The sequence below is a fragment of the Ranitomeya imitator genome, unplaced genomic scaffold (assembly GCF_032444005.1).
Source record: "Ranitomeya imitator isolate aRanImi1 unplaced genomic scaffold, aRanImi1.pri SCAFFOLD_1267, whole genome shotgun sequence".
NCBI classification, from domain to species: domain Eukaryota; kingdom Metazoa; phylum Chordata; class Amphibia; order Anura; family Dendrobatidae; genus Ranitomeya; species Ranitomeya imitator.
In genome coordinates this window covers 3,828-25,755 of record NW_027194495.1, presented here as the reverse complement: position 1 = coordinate 25,755, position 21,928 = coordinate 3,828, and the positions used below count along the sequence as shown (strand labels likewise).

The 21,928-nt window shown below is 42.8% G+C and overlaps 2 protein-coding genes and 2 long non-coding RNA genes across 4 annotated transcripts; all 4 read left to right on the top strand.

Annotated features, from left to right (window-relative positions):
* The first annotated feature begins 2,225 nt into the window (after positions 1 to 2,225).
* On the top strand, positions 2,226 to 3,367 carry LOC138655151 (uncharacterized). The gene is made up of 3 exons (XR_011316720.1): positions 2,226 to 2,322; positions 2,782 to 2,869; positions 3,299 to 3,367. It is a non-coding gene; the product is annotated as an uncharacterized lncRNA (long non-coding RNA).
* Positions 3,368 to 3,764: 397 nt separating this feature from the next.
* Positions 3,765 to 10,204, top strand: LOC138655154 (microtubule-associated serine/threonine-protein kinase 3-like). The gene is made up of 11 exons (XM_069743562.1): positions 3,765 to 3,811; positions 4,565 to 4,773; positions 5,551 to 5,689; positions 5,790 to 5,922; positions 6,069 to 6,234; positions 6,396 to 6,497; positions 6,734 to 6,856; positions 7,001 to 7,101; positions 8,468 to 8,559; positions 8,919 to 9,007; positions 10,092 to 10,204. The coding sequence occupies exons 1-11, from the start codon at positions 3,765 to 3,767 to the stop codon at positions 10,202 to 10,204; spliced, it is 1,314 nt and encodes a 437-aa protein (XP_069599663.1).
* A 119-nt stretch (positions 10,205 to 10,323) lies between these two features.
* Positions 10,324 to 11,836, top strand: LOC138655153 (uncharacterized). The gene is made up of 4 exons (XR_011316721.1): positions 10,324 to 10,406; positions 10,873 to 10,953; positions 11,105 to 11,185; positions 11,347 to 11,836. It is a non-coding gene; the product is annotated as an uncharacterized lncRNA (long non-coding RNA).
* A 7,798-nt stretch (positions 11,837 to 19,634) lies between these two features.
* LOC138655152 (SCAN domain-containing protein 3-like) lies at positions 19,635 to 21,512 on the top strand. Its single transcript, XM_069743561.1, has one exon. It carries the CDS (start codon positions 19,635 to 19,637, stop codon positions 21,510 to 21,512), a length of 1,878 nt encoding a protein of 625 aa, XP_069599662.1.
* The last annotated feature ends 416 nt before the right edge of the window (positions 21,513 to 21,928 follow it).

Below are 21,928 nucleotides of genomic sequence, written 5' to 3'. Positions count from 1 at the left end.
CCTCCATGCCTGAGTTTGAAACTGATGCTCAGCCTATGGTGTTGACACTTTAATTATTGCTAGGCAACTTCCTTTTATGGTGAGATGCCCCTTTAAGATTGCATCACCAGATTCCTTGATGACATGACTGATGAATTGTTAACATTATGACATCATAATGCACTGCCACTACTTAACCAAGTGCTTACTGCCCAGGAGTCACTGTTGTCAGTGATTGGCTGCGAAGCTGGTGATATACTGACTGCGATTGGATTTGCTTGAAATGTCTGGCATTTTAGCAGATAAATTTATAGTGTGGGTACTACTCCGGAAGATTCTTAAGAAGTATAACCCTGACACTATGCCACTTCTACCCGATGGCGTCCTCAGCTTCACTTACCGGATGGTTATGAAGCTAGTGAGCGACTGCCTGACCAAATTCTACCGAGGTCAAGCAAGCTCAGAATATGTTGAGCATTTACAGATGAACATCAGGACATTAGTACAACAGGCAAGTAACAGACAAACTGGGCAAATCATATAAAATAATAATGGATAATAATCATAAAATACAAGCTGGGGAAGGGGGCGGTGATAGTGTGGGCCTGCATGCTCTAAAATGCCAGGGCTGAATTTTACTCCCAGTCCACCCTGGTCACAATATGTAAAAAAAGTAAATGTTTACACATGCAAAGAATATGTAGCATCCAAAACCTGTTTAAAATCATTTTTGGGGGGAAAGACGGATATTAAAGCCTGATTAGAAGAGCAAAGAGTTTTTTCCTCTTTCCCTGATTCTGGTTCTGATGCTCAACCCATAATGTTGCCACCTTAATTGTTACTAGAATGTTGCTAGGCAACTTCCTTTTATGGTGAGATGCCCCTTTAACTCCTTCACCACCTTGCGATTTTCCGTTTTTGTGCTTTCGTTTTTTTTCTCCCCTTCCTTTTTACCATAAATATAGCCTATGAGGGCTTGTTTTTTGCAGGCCGAGTTGTAGTTTTTAATGACACCATAGATTGCATATATTGTACTTGAAAACGGGGAAAAAATTTGAAGTGCGGTGAAATTGCAAAAAAAGTGCAATTCCACAGTTTTTTTTTTTTTATTTAAAATGTTCAATGAATGCTAAAACTGACCTGGTAATATGATTCTACGGGTCAGTATGAGAATGCAGATACCAAACATATATAGGTTCTCTTTTACTTATGTGGTGGAAAACAAAATCTGAACGCCGGCCATGAGTCGGCGTACATAAAATGTGACCAATGGACATTCACACTGGCCTTCTGCAGACCCCCAGCTGTCGTTACCACCCATCGCAACCCTAGAATCATGTGACAAGGGCGCTCATGAGCAAGACTTGTGACATGGCTTCGGTCAACACGTCTTAAATGCTGTTGTCAGTGATTGTCAGCGGCATTTAAGTGGTTGACAGCCGAAATCCATCTGCATCTATTTGTGGGTCATGACATGATCAAATCAGCTGTCATGTGCGGGTAGAGATGCGGGCTCTGGCGCTGCCTAAAAAAGACAGGGACACAACCTTGGACGTACCTATACTTTCAAGGATCTAATTGGGTAAAGATTCCATCCCCGGATTCCATGATGACATCACCGATGAAATGTTAACATTCCTCCACAAGATTCCATGATGACATCATAAGGCACCGCCACTACTTAACCAAGTGCTTACTTCCCAGGAGTCATTGTTGTCAGTGATTGGCTGCGAAGCTGGTGATATACTGACTGCGCTTGGATTTGCTTGAAATGTCTGGAATTTCTTCACATAAACTTGAAGTGTTGGCACTACTCCAGGGGATTCTTACCACCTATGCCCCTGACATTGTGCTACCACTACCCGATGGCGTCCTCAGCTTCACTTACCGGATGGTTATGAAGCTAGTGAGCGACTGCCTGACCAAATACCACCGAGGTCGTATAAGCTCAGAATATCTTGAGCATTTACATATGAGCATCAGGACATTAGTACAACAGGCAAGTAACAGACAAACTGGGCAAAGCGTATAAAATAATAATGAATAATATTTATAACAAGTTTATTTACATGAAATATGTATTTTGGCCAAGAGCAATTTAATTTATCGCTTATACGAAATATCCATATATGTATTAATTGTAGCTGAAGATTGCAGGAGTAAAATTGTGACATAAATAGTGTCCTATAGTCTCTACTTTCTCTCATGATTTTCCTTTTATGTTTATTTCAATTTTTATAGGCTGAAGAAAGATCCCAAAGTGGAGATCTGGCCTTTATAAAAAAATTGGCCCAAAAGTTCCTGGATGTACTAGAATTTATGGCCCCCTCACTGAAGCATTTGGTAAGAATCCGTCATCTTCTATATCTCATGTCTATCTTGTCTGATCTTCTCCAGATTACTCGTCATATAGCAGAATGTCATATTTCTCATATTAGAAGCCTCACAGTCCGCTACCGGCAGATACAGGATATGTCATGGCCGCCCGTCTCTGCTCCATCCTCTGTGGAGACAGTCTGTGCTGTACTCAGTGGTGCGGACCTTTCATATCACATCTGTCTCACTTTATCTTCACAATCTGCCTGCTTGTAAATGCTGCAGTTCTGGTAATAGATGATATTGGAGAACTGTTGTATATACAAGTCCCTTATATATTAATGTGGATTTACTGGACGGAGCGGTGGTGTATATTCCAAGCAATACCGCAATTATGTAAATTCAGGTTTAGTCCTTTCTGTCTTTTGTGTACTGTAATTAAGTATTTGTAAAAGTTGTATTACTTGTACGTATTATATCCATTAGGAAACACCGGACGGTGACTCCAAAGAGGGGCAACAACGAAATATCGCTGACCCCAATACCAGTGAGCCACGGCTAAAAACGATTGAAGGTAAGCTGATCATCTCATATTCCTACAAACATTAAAATTATGGAGATATCAGAGAATATATAAATTTACTCTTCATTCTATGTATGAGGCCAGTGACGGCTCCTGGACCTCCTATAGACTATAATAGAGAAGGCCCATGCAATTCTGAAAACCCCTCTGATTCTCTTCTGAGATCTTCTCAGCCCCAAAATGCACAAGGAACCTCATAGGGTCCCCATTCAAGTCATTGTCAGACCCAGAACAATCACACATTTATGGTAGAGTATATCTATCTATGGATGTGCCATAGTTATATACAGTATGTGCAGAATATCCATATAACTAGTATTATACCATTTACTTGTCTTTCCTTCCTTATATCGATGTGTTATTTATTAAATATTGATATCTAATACATGATGTCTCTTCATTATTTTATCATTATATTAGAGACAACTGAGCCGGCAACTGCTGACGGTGGAATATCTGAGACACCAGAGATCCCCGAATCTGCCAGTGTAAGTATCAGAGAAGACCTCTGTATATCATCAGATAACGGGGTATGAATTACATATCACATGTTACACCCCATAGGGCAGCGGGTTAATTCTATTCTTAATGTAGATTGGACCTGTTATTACTATTCCTGTCTCCTCAGTGTGATGTCCCTTACCATCCCCTCCAGTACAATGATATATGTGCATGGAGGATATCCCTATAATATAATAGTATCTGGGAAGCGTCCTGCTAGTATCATGTCCTCTACATCTGCTGCAGTGTAATCTGCAGGGACATAATGTAGGGGAAAAGTTCCTGCATCTGCAGCTTTTATTTTCCTGCAACTTTTATGTCTCATTGTCATTTCTTATCATTCTAGGCCGTGATCAGATCATTGAACCCTATGAGTAAACCAAACATGAGCGACTTTACCCAGATCAAAGAGATCAGCAGTGGATCTTATGGGTGAGCTTTATGGATAAGCTACATTATTTCCAAACTTCTTATGATGAATCCTCTGTCTATATGTCCTCCTGCCTTGGGGAAATTCCTGTATATGAGTCTACGTCTAAATATTACTGTTGTCCAAGATCTGAAACATTTTTAATTTTTCATCCGATGGAGCTTTGTAAGGACTGGTTTTTTGTGAGCCGATCTGTTGTTATTGATATCACTTTGCACTAGATCTAATCTACATCTAGTCATCTAGTCCACATCTATTTGTCACGATTCAGCTCAGTTATGATGTGATATGGATGAATACCTCCCATAAGTGATCATTCCTGCTGAGTTATTTTGTGTATTTCCAGATATTGATTTCTAGTGACGGCCATACATCTAGTATTAACTATTAGTGATGAGTGCGTATGCTCGTTACTTGAGATTTCCAAGCATGCTCGGAGATTTAGTTTGTGTCGCCGCAGCTGCATGATTTGCGGCTGCAAGACAGCCTGAATACATGTGGGGTTTTCCTAACAAACAGGCACTCCCCACATGTATTCAGGTTGTCTAACAGCCGCAAATCATTCAGCTGCGGTGATACAAACTAAATCTCCGAGCACGCCAAAATACTTGGAGAACACCCGAGCATCCTCAGAAAACCCGAGTAACGAGTATATTCGCTCTTCACTATTAACTAATAGTACAAAAGATCTTTTGACATATAGACAGACTGTTAGTAAGAATTCTGTATAAATTATGGATTTTTCTCCTCTACAGGGTCGTCCACTTAGTGCGTCATAAAGACACAAACAAGGTATACGCCATGAAGAAACAAGCCAGGAGAAACCTGGATCATCCATCCTATCTTGAAAGGGCCTATCTGGAAAGGGATATCGCAATATTCTCTGATTGTCCCTTTGTGGTCTCCACGCTTTGTTCCTTCCCAACTGAAACACATCTGTGTATGGTCATGGACTTTGAAGCAGGTAAGATATATCCACTGTATCTATATCCAGCCCATATCTGCTTAAATATATAAAGGTACCAAGGTATTTATATTTCATTAATCTACATAAGAACAGTTTAGGAGGGTTACATCTTTCTGACAGATAATAATTTTCATTGCTTCTTATTGCATTTTTTTTCTGATGTTGGGACAACAAAAACACTGCAATTCCATCTGAGTTTTTTGTTTTTTTATTATTTATCTTGAATGGAAGAATGATTTTCAGATTTAATTTTCTTTCCCCAAATATTTTTATTATTATTTTATTTTTTAGTCTCCATAAGGGACCTGAACATGTGATTATATAATCGCACTTCCTATGTACTGCAATATGCATATTGCAGAATATGGTGAAAATCTTGGTCCCCTATGAAGCCAAGCTACACACTGACCTTCACAGAAGTACCATAATGGCAAGGATAGTAGTCTTCTGCAGCCATAGCAAACCATTGACATGAAATGGGGACGATGAGTGCTTAGAGCAGCTCGCCTCCAGGTCACCTGCTGTCACAGTGCAATGTAAGAGTTTACCAGCAGGGGGCAGATCTGAGCTCTCTTTTTGTATAGGACTACTCTGTAGTATACGCTCTACATCACATGACTAGTCTGCAGTATACAGTATGCATTCTACAGCACACAGTGTATCTCTATGATTGACTCCCTGCCCCAATGTCTCAGCTTATTTCTCATTCACACTCATCATGTGTAATTTACATTGTAGCAAACCCTTACCTGTCATATTTGCTTTCTGCTCTAGGAGGAGACTGTAGCAGTCTCATAAAGTTATATGGTCGTTTACCCCTTGACTTGGCCCGCATGTACATTGCGGAAACGGTTCTTGCTGTGGAATATCTGCACAGCTATGGTGTGGTTCACCGAGACTTGAAGCCTGAGAAGTAAGTAAATGCAGCAGTTTAATACAGGGAAAGACAGTTATAGTTTGGTATACAGTCTACGGGTTATTACTTAGGGCTGACAATATCTTTTCTTTCACAGCCTCCTGGTATCATCAACTGGACACATCAAAGTCACCGATTTTGGGCTTTCAAAACTCGGACTCATGAGACCAACATCAGACATTTACAAGGCTCGAACTAAAGAAATCACCAGAGAGTTCAGTGATTATAAGGTTAGCTATACATAAAAAACGTATTCTTTACAGATCTGATCAATTTCTGATTCTATGATATTTTTCACATGGAAAACTTTTCCACTGATATTAGTTGTCAAAGTTATTTTCATTGATCATCTTCTTATTGTTCTGTTGGTTTCCAGACGATTGGCACCTTGTCTTATGTAGCCCCAGAAGTCCTCTTACTGGAGGGCTATGGAAGGCCTATTGACTGGTGGGCAATAGGGATCATCTTATATAAATTTCTTACCGGCCATGTGCCATTTAAAGGAAGATGTACAAAAGATATTTTCTACAGAATCGTCACGGGTAAGTAAAATAATCTGACTACTGTGTGATGCCATAATAATTTGGTTCAGTTGTTAGGTTCATTCTTTGGTTTAGTTACTTGTTGTTTTTGATAATTTGTTTTTAAATGATAGTAAATGTAGAGACTTTCTTTTCTGTAATAATTACTTTTTATATAACAGATGACATCACTTTGAAATTTAAAAATTTTGCTCTTCATCCCGATGCTGAAAACATCATAACTCAGCTGCTCAGGAAAAATCCAAGACGTAGACTCGGGACAGGTAATGTATATAGTAGTATTAATAATGACTTATAACTCCTCTGTGACCTTACAAATAGATAATTTCCATGAGGATGAGCACTGAGGTCTCTGCTTTACCTTCTTGTCTATTCCCCATCCCCATGCCAGGACTTACAGTATATGTTGGCTCTGCTATGTCTTCAGTTTAGATTAACATAAAATGTACAGTCCTCCTAACATTGTCTGAATCACTTTTTTCTTGTCTTCTGTTTCCAGGAGGAGCAAATGAAATCAAGAGTCATCCATTCCTGAGTAAGTTAGATTTTGAGAACCTTCAAAATCAGAAGCCGCAGTTTAGGCCAAATCTTAACTCAGAGGAGGACACTCACTACTTTCACAGTAAGTAGAATAAGACGTCATCTGGTTAAAGCTGCCGTTTGTCTTGTCTTTCATTTTATGTGACAATATGTTCCCATCATTATTAGTAATAACATGGTGACTGTGACTATATTAATAATCTCTGCTAATACTTGTACTTTGTAGCTGGCAATAGGAGACTCAAACCTATGCATTCACATAAGGGTGAAGTCATTGGTTGGAAAGAAAGCCTAAACGATGTATTATCTTCTCAAAGACTTTCTAAGGTAAGTATATGATCAGTAAATCCACAAAACTATAACTAAAAATAGTATTAACCCCTTCACGACATGCCCCGTACTAGTACGGCACATGTCGTGTCTCTCCCTTTGATGTGGGCTCCGGAGCTGAGCCCACATCAAAGTCGCGACATATCAGCTGTTATGTACAGCTGATATGTGTGCGCAATAGCGGCAGGTGGAATCGCGATCCACCTGCCGCTATTAACCTGTTGAATGCCGCTGTCAAACACTCACAGCGGCATTTACCTACCGCTTCCGGCCACGCGGCCGGAAATGAGTGCATCGCCGACCCCCGTCATATGATAGGGGGTCAGCGATGCATCAGGATGCTAACCATGGAGGTCCTTGAGACCTCTATGGTTACTGATGCCAGCCTGCTGTGAGCGCCACCCTGTGGTCGGCGCTCATAGCAAGCCTGCAATTCAGCTACATAGCAGCAATCTGATGATCGCTGGAATGTAGCTGAGCCGATCGAGTTGTGCCAGCTTCTAGCATCCCATGGAGGCTATTGAAGCATGGCAAGTTTAAAAAAATGTTTTTAAAAATCTGAAAAAAATAAAAAAATATAAAAAGTTTAAATCACCCCCCTTTTGCCCCATCCAAAACAAAACAGTAAAAAAAAAATCAAACCTACACATATTTGGTATCGCCGCGTTCAGAATCGCCCGATCTATCAATTAAAAAAAAGCATTAACCTGATCGCTAAACAGCGTAGCGAGAAAAAAAATTGAAACCCCAGAATTACGTTTTTTTGGTCGCCGCGACATTGCCTGAAAATGCAATAACGGGCGATCAAAAGAACGTATCTGCACAAAAGTGTTATCATTAAAAATGTCAGCTTGGCACACAAAAAATAAGCCCTCACCCGACCCCAGATCACGAAAAATGGAGACGCTATGGGTATTGGAATATGGCGCATTTTTTTAGCAAAGTTCTGAATTTTTTTCACCACTTAGATAAAAAATAACCTAGTCATGTTTGGTGTCTATGAACTCGTAATGACCTGGAGAATCATAATATCAGGTCGGTTTTAGCATTTAGTGAACCTAGCAAAAAAGACAAACAAAAAACAAGTGTGAGATTGCACTTTTTTTGCAATTTCACCACACTTGGAATTTTTTTCCCATTTTCTAGTACCAGACATTGTAAAACCAATGGTGTTGATCAAAAGGACAACTCGTCCCACAAAAAATAAGCCCTCACATGACCATATTGACAGAAAAATAAAAAAAAGATATGGCTCTGGGAAGGAGGGGAGCGAAAAACTAAAACGCAAAAATGAAAAAGGGCCGCGGCGTGAAGGGGTTAAAATACTACATATATATATTTGATTTTACTCTATGTATTTCAGATATTTGCCACCAATACCAGGATGATGAGCAATGAAGATCATGAGCCATCTCCAGTTTCTTCTCTAGAGACCAGCACAAAACTCTCAGACGTGTGAGTAGATTATTATTATTATGGGGTATAGTACTGACATATCTTCAGAATACCAAATACAAGACGCACATGACACAATACTACATCCAGAACCCACCACCCCATGATTGATCATCACTGTAGGGTCTGGCTTGTGATAACGCTGGTGATAACAGTTGATAATTGTGACCAGCCTTTAATTTCCATTTTATTAAAGCCCTTTAATACTAGTTATTCTTCATTCTTGCTGATAGAAGGCAGTCCTGTGCAAGGTATCCCCTCCATTTTGTCCAAGTGTCCTAACTGTCCATACAGAAAGGAGTCTTTTTACTTTTAATTGCTTTTACTTGTAATTTATTTATTTTTCTTCTACCAAACAGGCAGAAAGAATCTTCTCCTTCTACAAATGATGGTGATAGTGAGTATTTCACTGCTAAAAACAACAAGACACCATCTCCCATATTGTCAGGTATGTGCAGGTCTATAGGACATCTTGATGTCGCCACTGACCAATAGGTGTAATGTAAATATTACATGAGGGCTCAGAAAATCACTGCTTTTTTGTGCCTTTAAAATAAACAACAATCCAACACTTTAATGTACAAAATTTTCACTCTTTTGTTCTGTGCATTAAAAGGTATAAGAGGCCATGCAGTCTGATGCCGGATACTGATCACAAATACTGTGCCCATGGCTCGATCAGGCCCCAAACTAACCCTATATGTACTCTTAATGTGACACAGATGTTTTATGTAATGATTATATGATAACACTGCTGCAACTAATGTCATATTGAAGGGAACATGTCAGCAGATTTTTCCCCTATAACCTAAGAACACCACCTATCAGCTCCGTGCTTCAGCATTCTGGAATTTCTGTATATAAGTCTGCAAGCTGCCCTTCAAAAAACAAAAGACATTTTATTATACTCACTGATGGTGCAGTCCGGACTGATGGGCGTTACTGTTCTTGATCCAGAGCCTCCTCTCTTCTTACGATGCCGTTCTCCTTCTCTGCTTCATGTGGATGATGCGTCCTATGTCATCCACACAGTGTTCCCCCATTACGTTCCTGCGCAGGCACACTTTCCTCTGCCCTGCTGAAGGCAGATCAAAATACTGTAGTGCACATGCGCCTGTGCTCTTTGGCCCTTCCCCAATTAGTGATGAGCAAGTGTGCTCGTTACTCGAGTTTTCCGAACATGCTCGGGTGTTCTCTGAGTAGTTTGGGCGTGCTCTGAAATTAAGTTTTAGTCCCTGCAGCTGCATGATTTGAGAGTGCTTGATAGCCTGAATACATGTGAGGATTTCCAAAAAAACGGGCAATCCCCACATGTATTCAGGCTGTCTAGCAGCTGCAAATCATGCAGCTGCGGTGATTAAAATATAATTTCCGAGCATGCCCAAAATATTCAGAGAAAACCCAAGCATGCTCGGAAAACTCGAGTAACGAGCACACTTGCTCATCACTATATGTCAATTGTGGGATTTTCACATCTATTACTAACAATGATCATTGACTTGCATTTCTCACTTTTTTACATGAATTTCCAGTTGAGAAGAAAAATACATCTGAATTAAAACTGGGAGAAGAGCAAGACCCAGAAATATTAGCAGAGACACAACCTAGCAGATGTAAGTGTGACAATGAGGTCTATGTTGTCTGATGTTGGCGACTGAGAATAATTCACGAGGAGGATATATTACATGTCACTGGTGGGATTTTAACATCCATGACTAACAATGATTATTGACTTGTTTTTCTCACTTTTTTATATGAATTTCCAGTTGAGAAGAAAAATACATCTGAATTAAAACTGGGAGAAGAGCAAGACCCAGAAATAGTAGCAGAGACAGAACCTAGCAGAGGTAAGTGTGACAATGAGGTCTATGTTGTCTGATGTTAGCGACTGAGATTAATTCACGAGGAGGATATATTATATATAGTGATGGGCGAGTGTGCTCGTACTCGAGTTTTCCAATCATGCTCAGGTGTTCTACGAATATTTTGGGCGTGCTCGGAAATTAAGTTTTAGTCCCCTCAGCTGCATGATTTGTGACTACTAGACAGCCTGAATACATGTGGGGATTTCCTAAAAAAAGACAATCCCCACATGTATTCAGGCTGTCTAGCAGCCGCAAATCATGCAGCTGCAGGGACTAAATTTGAATTTCCGAGCACTCCCAAAATAATCGGAGAACACTGGAGCATGCTCGGAAAACTTGAGTAACGGGCACACTCGCTCATCTCTCTATGTCAATGGTGGGATTTTCACATCTATGACTACCAATAATTATTGACTTGTTTTTCTGACTTTTTTACATAAATTTCCAGTTGAGACAAAAAAAACAACTGCATTAAAACTGGGAGAAGATCAAGACCCAGATATAGTAGCAGAGACAGAACCTAGCAGAAGTAAGTGTGACAATAAGGTCTATGCTGTATGATGTCGGAGATTGAGAATTATTCATGAGCAGATGTTAACTCCCAGCGGTACAATTGCCACATGTATGATGACTGACAATGATCACTGACTTGTTTTTTTTTTTTTTATATGAATTTTTAGTTGAGAAGAAAAATAAGTCTGCAATAAAACTGGCAGGAGAGAAAAATGCCAAAATAGTAGAAGAGCGAGAACCTAGAAGACGTAAGTGTGATAATAAGGTCTATGTTGTTTGATGTTGGCCAGTGAGAATAATTCATGTGGAGAAGATGTTATCTGTCAGTGGTGGGATTGTCACATGTATGATGTCTGACAATGATCATCCTATTACCGTACTTACTTTAGTTTTATATCTCCTCTCATAGGTTCCATCTTCCGACGGATTATTTCATCCTGCCGGCGTGGACTATCCAGGGCTGCTCGCAGCATCAGAAAACGATGCATTTTTCCAATCTGTCATTAGGGCACCATATACATCTAGTGCCCTGAAGAAAGTACAGCAAGTCCATCATCAAATCTGTACTTGGGCAGCACGGTGGCTCAGTGGTTAGCACTGTTGCTTTGCAGCACTGGGATCCTGGGTTTAAATGTCACTAAGGAAAACATCTGCATGGAGTTTGTATGTTCTCCCAGTGATTGCGTGGGTTTCCTCCGGGTACTCCGGTTTCCTCCCACACTCCAAAGACATACTGATAGGGAATTTTCTGTGGAATATGATGGCGCACAAATACACGTAAGAAATAATACCCGTGCGGAAATATTTCTAACATCTACCTGTGGCCTTCTGACCATCTAAATAATATTGCACGCCCCACTTTTCAGTTTTTGAATTTCCACAAAAATTTTAAATAACCAATAAATTTCGTTCAACTTTACAATTGTGTTCCACTTGTTGCTGATTCTTCACCAAAAAATTACATTTGGTATCTTTATGTTTCAAGCATGATATATGGGAAAAAGTTAAAAAGTTCAAGGGAGCCGAATACTATCGCAAGGCACTGTAGGTACACAAGGTTATAAATTATGTAATTTTATAAATACAGGAAGTATGTGCATACGTCTAGGATATGAATTCCGAAGAAAAACTAATCTGAGCATTAGAGGGAGCAAAACACCAGATAACTGGAAAAAAAGTCAATAGAACAATGTATGAAAATGTTAAAAAAACATTTGTCAAGTATAAAATGTGTGGGAGAAGCACAAAAATAAGAAAAAAGGGCGCATAACATAGTTGTATTTAGTAAAAGTGACATATGTCAAGGTTAGGTAGGGAGACGTGCTGCATAATGCTGTCAACAGTGTATTGAAAATATCTGAATACTATCAAGTAAGAACAAATGTAATTTTACATAAAGACACTGCGAGTATGGTATAACACTATGGTTAGTCAAGAAAGTGACTAAATGTATGAGTGGATACAAATACTAAATACTGTATTTTACGCATTATAAAATGCATTTCCCCCCCCCCCAAATATGGTGGGGAATGGGGGTGCATCTTATAATGCGTTTATACCTTAACGGTACCGTTGCTGCAGGCTGGGATGAGGGGGTTCCAGACGCCGCTGCTGCCCAGGGGTGTCCGCCGCTGCTGCTGCCCAGGGTTTCCGCCACTGTGGTGGGGTTCTGCGAACATTTCGTGGAAGGCCAGTCACCATGCAGAGACCCCAGAAGGAACGGCTCAAGCTGCCTTCCATACAGGTACTGTCCCAGGACAATAAAGAACTAGGACCTTGTTAGGACACTTCATATAGCAAGGAAATAATAGTGAGAGCAAAGTGGAAGGATCCTAACCTGACCTGCCAAGGGTATTTCCACTTGTTTCAGGGCTGTCTGGACTCCTTTTGTACCTGTGGCCGGTACTCTGGACTTTGGCCTACTACCACCAGTAAACCAGGTAAAGACTTTACAACTCTGCGTCCTCCACTTATTCGTCGGCATACATCATCCTTGCCACACACCTTGGGAGCCCTGGTGACGCCGCTTCAACTGTGGGAAGTGCTATCATCGTGCTGCAACAACATCACCCCAGAGGACCCCTTTAAGCAGCGTCAGTCCCTATTAACCAAGAATCACAGGTAGCATCATGAACAATAGACTTTATCCACAATTCCTCTAAAAAGACCAGTCCCCCTTTTATTGGGCGCCCAGGGCCATGGACCGGATCGCAGCCACCATGACATCCCCTTTAAGACCAGACCCGGAACCAAGTACCCCAAGGCCCAGGCGGGCGACTCAACTTGGCGTCACGAGCAGGATCTATTGTGAGACTATTGGACTGAGACATTGTACCAAAACCGCCATTGCCGTGCCGCGTGGAGCGTGAGGAGAAGAAGGGGCGTACCTTCGTGGGTGGAGCGATCAAAAAGAGTGCCAAGAGGAAGCTGGTGCCGTGTTGCGAAAGAAGCCGCAAGTGAGGACGTGGTACAGCAGAGCCGGAAGTGGAGACCTTGGGTAGCAACACCGCAACACGGCAAGTGAGGACGTTGCACAACGGAGCTGTGAGTGAGGACGTTGTGCCACAAAGCCCTGGATGGAGGACCGGGAGAGGCGCCTGTCCGTTCAGAGGAGGAACCGCTGCGGACCACGCGCAGGAGAGATGCCGGGCCTCTACAAGGTAGGCACAAGGGACAAGCTATGTCTGACTCAAGAGGGGAATTGGCGACGGACGCAGTCGCAGGCCCGGAGATGCCCCAAGACCTCGGGTTGGATGCAGCCGCCAGCACCATGGTACCCCAGTCCCCGTGCAGGCGCACCTGCAGGCCCAATACTGCCACCAGGCCCCGAAGCTTCTACCAGCTGGCCGGATCACCCTGCAGCTACAGCGCCCATCATGCCGCTGTCCATGCCCTTTATTCCTGGAGCGGCCTGGCTTTCACAATATTCTGGGGAGTCCCATACAATAAGTGACTTTAAGGAGAGGCTCTGCAGCCTATTTGAGGTACACCCCCTGACAGAGCATCAGAAGGTCAACATTCTAACTAGACAATTGATAGGTGCAGCCCTAGTGAAATCCTAGCCAAACATGGATAAAGGAACTGTGCAGGTGATATTTGCCAGACTTAAAACCACCCTTGACACCCGCACCGCTGCAGAACAGTTCATTGAGGGTCTCCTGTCCAGCACCCACAGGACACAGCTGCGCATCCTGGCCTTGCAAAACCCTGACCTGGACTTTGCGCAATTTAATGACAGAGCCATCCGGGTGCTGCACGAACCTCAGTCCAGCCGCAAAGTGCCCCCTAGACGTCCAAACAGGGCCGGACTGGCCATCTGGCAATTCTGGCAAATGCCAGAATGGCCTGTCTGGTCATGGGCTGCCTTGTCTGCATTGTTGTTAACCCCTTCATGACCCAGCCTATTTTGACCTTAAAGACCTTGCCGTTTTTTGCAATTCTGACCAGTGTCCCTTTATGAGGTAATAACTCAGGAACGCTTCAACGGATCCTAGCTGTTCTGAGATTCTTTTTTCGTGACATATTGGGCTTCATGTTAGTGGTAAATTTAGGTCAATAAATTCTGCGTTTATTTGTGATAAAAACGGAAATTTGGCGAAAATTTTGAAAATTTCGCAATTTTCACATTTTGAATTTTTATTCTGTTAAACTAGAGAGTTATGTGACACAAAATAGTTAATAAATAACATTTCCCACATGTATACTTTACATCAGCACAATTTTGGAAACAAAATTTTTTTTTGCTAGGAAGTTATAAGGGTTAAAATTTGACCAGCGATTTCTCATTTTTACAACGAAATTTACAAAACCATTTTTTTAGGGACCACCTCACATTTGAAGTCAGTTTGAGGGGTCTATATGGCTGAAAATACCCAAAAGTGACACCATTCTAAAAACTGCACCCCTCAAGGTACTCAAAACCACATTCAAGAAGTTTATTAACCCTTCAGGTGCTTCACAGCAGCAGAAGCAACATGGAAGGAAAAAATGAACATTTAACTTTTTAGTCACAAAAATTATCTTTTAGCAACAATTTTTTTATTTTCCCAATAGTAAAAGGAGAAAGTGAACCACGAAAGTTGTTGTCCATTTTGTCCTGAGTACGCTGATACCTCATATGTGGGGGTAAACCACTGTTTGGGCGCACGGCAGGGCTTGGAAGGGAAGGAGCGCCATTTGATTTTTTGAATAAAAAATTGGCTCCACTCTTTAGCGGACACCATGTCACGTTTGGAGAGCCCCCGTGTGCCTAAAAATTGGAGCTCCCCCACAAGTGACCCCATTTTGGAAACTAGACACCCCAAGGAACTTATCTAGATGCATAGTGAGCACTTTAAACCCCCAGGTGCTTCACAAATTGATCCGTAAAAATGAAAAAGTACTTTTTTTTCACAAAAAAATTCTTTTAGCCTCAATTTTTTCATTTTCACATGGGTAACAGGATAAAATGGATCCTAAAATTTGTTGGGCAATTTCTCCTGAGTATGTTGATACCTCATATGTAGGGGTAAACCACTGTTTGGGCACATGGTAAGGCTCGGAAGGGAAGGAGCGCCATTTGACTTTTTGAATGAAAAATTATCTCCATCGTTAGCAAACACCATGTCGCGTTTGGAGAGACCCTGTGTGCCTAAACATTGGCGCTCCCCCACAAGTGACCCCATTTTGAAAACTAGACCCCCCAAGGAACTTATCTAGATGCCTAGTGAGCACTTTAAACCCTCAGGTGCTTCACAAATTGATCTGTAAAAATGAAAAAGTACTTTTTTTTTCACACAAAAAATTCTTTTCGCCTCAATTTTTTCATTTTCACATGGGCAATAGGATAAAATGGATCATAAAATTTGTTGGGGAATTTCTCCCGAGTACACCGATACCTCATATGTGGGGGTAAACCACTGTTTGGGCACACGGCAGGGCTCGGAAGGGAAGGCGTGCCATTTGACTTTTTGAATGGAAAATTAGCTCCAATTGTTAGCGGACACCATGTCGCGTTTGGAGAGCCCCTGTGTGCCTAAACATTGGAGATCCCCCACAAGTGACCCCATTTTGGAAACTAGACCCCCCAAGGAACTTATCTAGATGCATATTGAGCACTTTAAACCCCCAGGTGCTTCACAGAAGTTTATAACGCAGAGCCATGAAAATAAAAAATAATTTTTCTTTCCTCAAAAATGATTTTTTAGCCTGGAATTTCCTATTTTGCCAAGGGTAATAGGAGAAATTGGACACCAAATGTTGTTGTCCAGTTTGTCCTGAGTATGCAGATACCCCATATGTGGGGGTAAACCACTGTTTAGGCGCACGGCAGGGCTCGGAAGGGAAGGCACGCCATTTGGCTTTTTAAATGGAAAATTAGCTCCAATCATTAGCGGACACCATGTCACGTTTGGAGAGCCCCTGTGTGCCTAACGACGAAGAGGTGCGTCCCACCTCGAAATGCGTTGGTTGATTCTGACCCTTCGCACTGTTGTGAGCACTGTTCGAGCGGGGGGGACACTCTCTCGTGGGCGGCGGTACTGGCACAGGGCCCCTCATATTACGACGGTGTGTCTGACGTTGGTTGTGCATCACCACCATCAGAGACACTTCATTGTACTATGAGGGACCCTGTGCCAGTGCCGTCGCCCAAGAGTGGGCACACCCACCTGTCCAGGCAAACGGCACTCGCACGGGTGCTTGCGCCAAGTGGTGACCACGGCCCTGTGGGGGTAATCAGCCCATTTAGGGAGGTATAAATATGGCCTATCAAGAAGGACGACAGCCGTTTTGCTCTCCTGCGCTTCTACGGGTCCGAGGAGGAGTGGCACGTTCTGCCACTTACATTGTGTAGTGCAGTGATTTTTTACCAGTGTTCCACGGCACACTAGTGTGCCGCGACACATGGTCGGGTGTGCCGCAGGGAACGTTCCCCAAACTATGGTGCCCCCTTTGTTTTGTTCCCCGGCAATGCGCAGCGATGCGCAGTCACGGAATAACACATGCGCGAGCTTTGAATGCTCGCGCGACTTATTGACGTCACCGAGGTCGGCGCGTCATCCTGAGAGCGGAGAGACTCTCGCATTTGCCTGCCGCCAAGGTAATGCCCGCCAATAATGCTGTGTATAATTATTAAGTCAGCAACAGCTCATTAACAGTTAATGAGCTGCTGCTGACTATATGAGCTTTTGCCTGAGTATATGAACTGTTGGCAGAATACTCAGCATATGAGCTGGTACTTTTAGTACTCCAGCAGTATACTGCATATAACAATGAGAAATGTACAATGAGAAATACTATGGTCATGAGGCTGGAGTACTACAAGTACCAGCTCATATGCTGAGTATATGAGCTGGCACTTGTACTCTGGCCTCATGGCCATAGTATTTCTCATTGTACCCCTTTATTTCAGTATATGAGCCACATAATTATCAGCAGCATATACTGTGGCGCTGTACAGTGCACATCACCACAGTATATGGTGCTGATAATTATGTGCTCATATACGTGGGACTGTATGTATGAGTTTACATGGGACTGTATATATATATATATATATATATATATATATACATATATATATATATATATATATATATATGTGAATACATGGGACTGTATGTATGAGGTTACATGGGATTGTATATATGAGGGGGTTATCCTTTTTTATTTCACTTTTTTAAAATAAATAATTTATTGAAAGGACCTCTGCCAGGCATATTTCACTCTTGAGGGCTTAAAAAGCAGCTCTTGTGGTGATAAGAAGCTGATTTAAAACCCCCAAGAGTGAACTCCGTGAGAGCTGTATGTGTGGAATAATAAATTATATTTTGCCGGTCTTCAGCAGTCATGTCCTGCTTGAATTGACTCTAGTGGCGTAGCACTTTGCAGCCGGCTCTATTCTACTTATAGAGAAAACTGAGTGCTACGTCACTAGTGTCAATTCAAGCAGGAAATGCAGACCGTAGTAATATACCGTATATACTCGAGTATAAGCCGAGATTTTCAGCCCAAATTTTGGGGCTGAAAGTGCCCCCCTCGGCTTATACTCGAGTCACGGTGGGTGGCAGGGTCGGCGGGTGAGGGAGAGAGGGCGCTGAGGCATAGTCACCTAGTCCCGGCACTCCTGACGCTCCCCCTGCCCGTCACACGGTCTTTGGGTGCCGCAGCTCTTCCCCTCTTCAGCGGTCACATGGGACCGCTCATTAAACTCATGAATATGGACTCCACTCCCATAGGGGTGGAGCCACATATTCATTCCTCTGAGCGGTGCCAGTGACCGCTGACAGGAAGAGCTGCGGCACCCGGGGACAGTGTGACAGGCAGGGGCAGCGTCAGGAGCGGCAGGACTAGGTGAGTATTATATTCACCTGTCCGCGTTCCACCCGCCGGGCGCCGTTCTGTCTTCCCGGCGCCGCTCCGTCTTCCCGGCGTCTCTGCGCTCTGACTGTTCAGGTCAGAGGGCGCGATGACGCATATAGTGTGCGCGGCGCCCTCTGCCTGATCAGTCAGCAGAGAGACGCCGGGACGAGACGCCGGAACGAGACGCCGGGAGCTGCAATCAAGAGAGGTGAGTATGGCTTTTTTTTTTTTTTTTATTATTGCAGCAGCAGCAATGGCAGAGCTTTATAAGGAGCATATATGGGGCAAAAATGAACGGTGCAGAGCACTATATGGCACAGCTATGGGGCAAGAATGAACGGTGCAGAGCACTATATGGCACAGCTATGGGTCAAGAAAGAACGGTGCAGAGCGCTATATGGCACAGTTATGGGGCAAGAAAGAACGGTGCAAAGCACTATATGGCAGTTATGGGGCAGGAATGAATGGTGCAGAGCACTATAGGGTACAGCTATGGGGCAAGAAAGAACGGTGCAGAGCACTATATGGCAGTTATGGGGCAAGAATGAATGGTGCAGAGCACTATATGGCACAGCTATGGGGCAATAATGAATGGTGCAGAGCACTATATGGCACAGCTATGGGGCAAGAAAGAACGGTGCAGAGCACTATATGGCACAGTTATGGGGCAAAAATGAACGGTGCAGAGCACTATATGGCACAGTTATGGGGCAAGAATGAACGGTGCAGAGCACTATATGGCACAGCTATGGGGCAATAATGAACGGTGCAGAGCACTATATGGCACAGTTATGGGGCAAAAATGAACGGTGCAGAGCACTATATGGCACAGTTATGGGGCAAGAATGAACGGTGCAGAGCACTATATGGCAGAGCTATGGGGCAATATGAACAGTGCAGAGCACTATATGGCACAGCTATGGGGCAAGAAATAACGGTGCAGAGCACTATATGGCACAGTTATGGGGCAAGAATGAACGGTGCAGAGCACTATATGGCACAGCTATGGGGCAATAATGAACGGTATGGAGCATCTATTTTTATTTTTGAAATTCACCGGTAGCTGCTGCATTTTCCACCCTAGGCTTATACTCGAGTCAATAAGTCTTCCCAGTTTTTTGTGGCAAAATTAGGGGGGTCGGCTTATACTCGAGTATATACGGTAAGTTATTATTCCACACATACAGCTCTCACGGAGTTCACTCTTGGGGGGTTTAAATCAGCTTCTTATCACCACAAGAGCTGCTTTTTAAGCCCTCAAGAGTGAAATATGCCTGGCAGAGGTCCTTTAAGTGTGGCAGATAATGTAATACTCTTCTATATTAGTGTGTGGCTGCGCACACTATCTCAGCAGTGATGGAGAAGTATTTGAGAATGGAAAAGGCAAATGCCGAACAGGACCCTGGACACAATTCTAACCCAGATGAAGGCCCTAGTATGAGAGGTCGACAAAAGAAAAAAGACAAGACGGTGAGCTCAAGGCAATACAGTGAAAGCTATCTTTCATTTGGATTTACTTTCACTGGGGATGCGACAGCACCAACACCACTGTGCTTGGTGTGTGGTGAGAAGCTATCCAATAGCGCCATGGTGCCAAGCAAGCTTAAACGCCATCTCCAAACGAAACACCCTTCCGTTCAAAACAAGCCGATGGAGTATTTTGTACGCTTACGTACAAACAATGAGAAAGGGGCAACTTTTTTGAGAAAAAGCACAAAGGTAAATGAGAGAGCCCTCAAAGCTAGCTACCTTGTTGCTGAACTCATAGCTAAATCAAAAAAGTCCCACACTGTGGCAGAAACATTAATACTGCCAGCTTGTAAAGCTATTGTAAATGAGATGCTTGGCCCTGACGCAGCCAAAGAGATAGCTAAAGTGCCTCTCTCTGATAACACAATTGCCAGACGGATTGATGACATGTCTGCGGACATTGAAACAGTTGTTTTGGAAAAAGTGCGCATCAGTAAGAAATTTGCCTTGCAACTTGATGAGTCGACGGATATCAGTGGACATTGTCAGCTGTTGGCCAATGTGCGTTTTGTGGATGGAGAAGCCATTAGAGAAAACTTCCTATTTTGCAAGGCACTCCCTGAAAAATCAACAAGAGAGGTAATATTCCAGGTCACATCGGAATATCTTGATAAAAGTGGGCTTACATGGGAAAACTGCACAGGTGTCTGCACTGATGGAGCCGCAGCCATGGTCGGGAGCATCAAAGGCTTTGTAAGTAGGGTTAAAGAAAGAAACCCAGATGTTCTTGTTACCCACTGTTTCTTGCATCGTGAGGCCCTCGTTGCAAAGACCTTACCAGCAGATCTAGCTCCTGTGTTGGATGATGTTGTGCGCATAGTGAACTTTGTGAAGACACGACCTTTGAGATGTCGCTTATTTGCGTCTTTGTGTACAGAAATGGGAGCGGAACATAAAATCTTATTGCTCCACACGGAGGTCAGGTGGCTGTCACGCGGCAAAGTGCTGGCCCGTGTGTATGAGTTGCGAGAGGAACTTAAAATATTTCTGACAAACGAGAGGTCCGATTATTCAAAGCTGCTTGCAAGTGATGAGTGGTGTGCAAAGCTGGCATACCTGGCTGATATATTTCAATATCTGAATGAACTAAACACACGGATGCAAGGCCGAAATGAAAACCTGCTTACAAGCACTGTTAAAATGAACGGATTCCATTTAAAGGTGCAGCTCTGGCAGCAACATGTGCAGGGTGGCAACCTTCAGATGTTCCCGCTCACTGAGAAACTGCATGATGACAACACTGCTGCAATGTGCGAGGTGATTGGCAGACATTTGAAAACTCTTGAGGAGAAGTTATCGTTTTATTTCTCTTCAACCTTCACAGAATGCCTTGACTGGGTTAGGGACCCATACAGCTCATTATCCGTTGCTGGAAAGGACATGACTTTAAAGGAGCAAGAGGAACTCATTGAACTGAAGCAAGATCGCGGTTTAAAGTTAAAGTTTGCTGATCTTCCTTTGGACAGGTTTTGGTTATCTGTTGCCAAGGAGTTCCCCATTCTGGCCAACAAAGCTATTTTGACATTGCTCCCATTTTCGACCACATATCTATGTGAGCTGGGCTTCTCAAGCTTGACTGCGATAAAAACTAAAAACAGGGAGAGACTGAGAACTGTTGAGGAAGAGCTTCGTGTGTGTCTTTCCACCATTCCTGCTAGAATATCCCTTTTGTGTTTATCGAAACAGGCCCAGGTTTCACACTGAGTGAGTATAAATACATTTAGAATCTATATTATTAACTATATGTATAATATGTACTGTTTTAGTGTCATTTTGTGCCATTTTGGTTGGTGGTGTGCCCCGGGATTTTTTAAGTATAAAAAGTGTGCCGCGGCTCAAAAAAGGTTGAAAATAACTGCACTACACAATGTAAGTGGCAGAACGTGGCTGGCAGATATACGACTAGCAGAACTGACGTAGATCCACTTAGTGGCAATTTAAATCTCCCTTTTTTTATGGGGGAGACTGCACCAAAACTCAGGCCCAGTGTATTACACTACACAATGTAAGTGGCAGAACTTGGCTGGAAGATATATGACAAACAGAACTGAAGTACAGTAGATCCACTTAGTGCCAATTCAAATCTCCCATTTTTGGGGGGGAGACAGCAACAAAACTCA

Bases quoted from the DNA above. Each gene is read 5' to 3' on its own strand.
- LOC138655152 (XM_069743561.1), top strand. From the start codon at position 19,635: ATGGAGAAGTATTTGAGAATGGAAAAGGCAAATGCCGAACAGGACCCT.
- LOC138655154 (XM_069743562.1), top strand. From the start codon at position 3,765: ATGAGCGACTTTACCCAGATCAAAGAGATCAGCAGTGGATCTTATGG. The intron at 4,774-5,550 runs GTAAGATATATC...TTTCTGCTCTAG, and splicing joins GGTCATGGACTTTGAAGCAG to GAGGAGACTGTAGCAGTCTC. The intron at 5,690-5,789 runs GTAAGTAAATGC...TTTCTTTCACAG, and splicing joins CGAGACTTGAAGCCTGAGAA to CCTCCTGGTATCATCAACTG.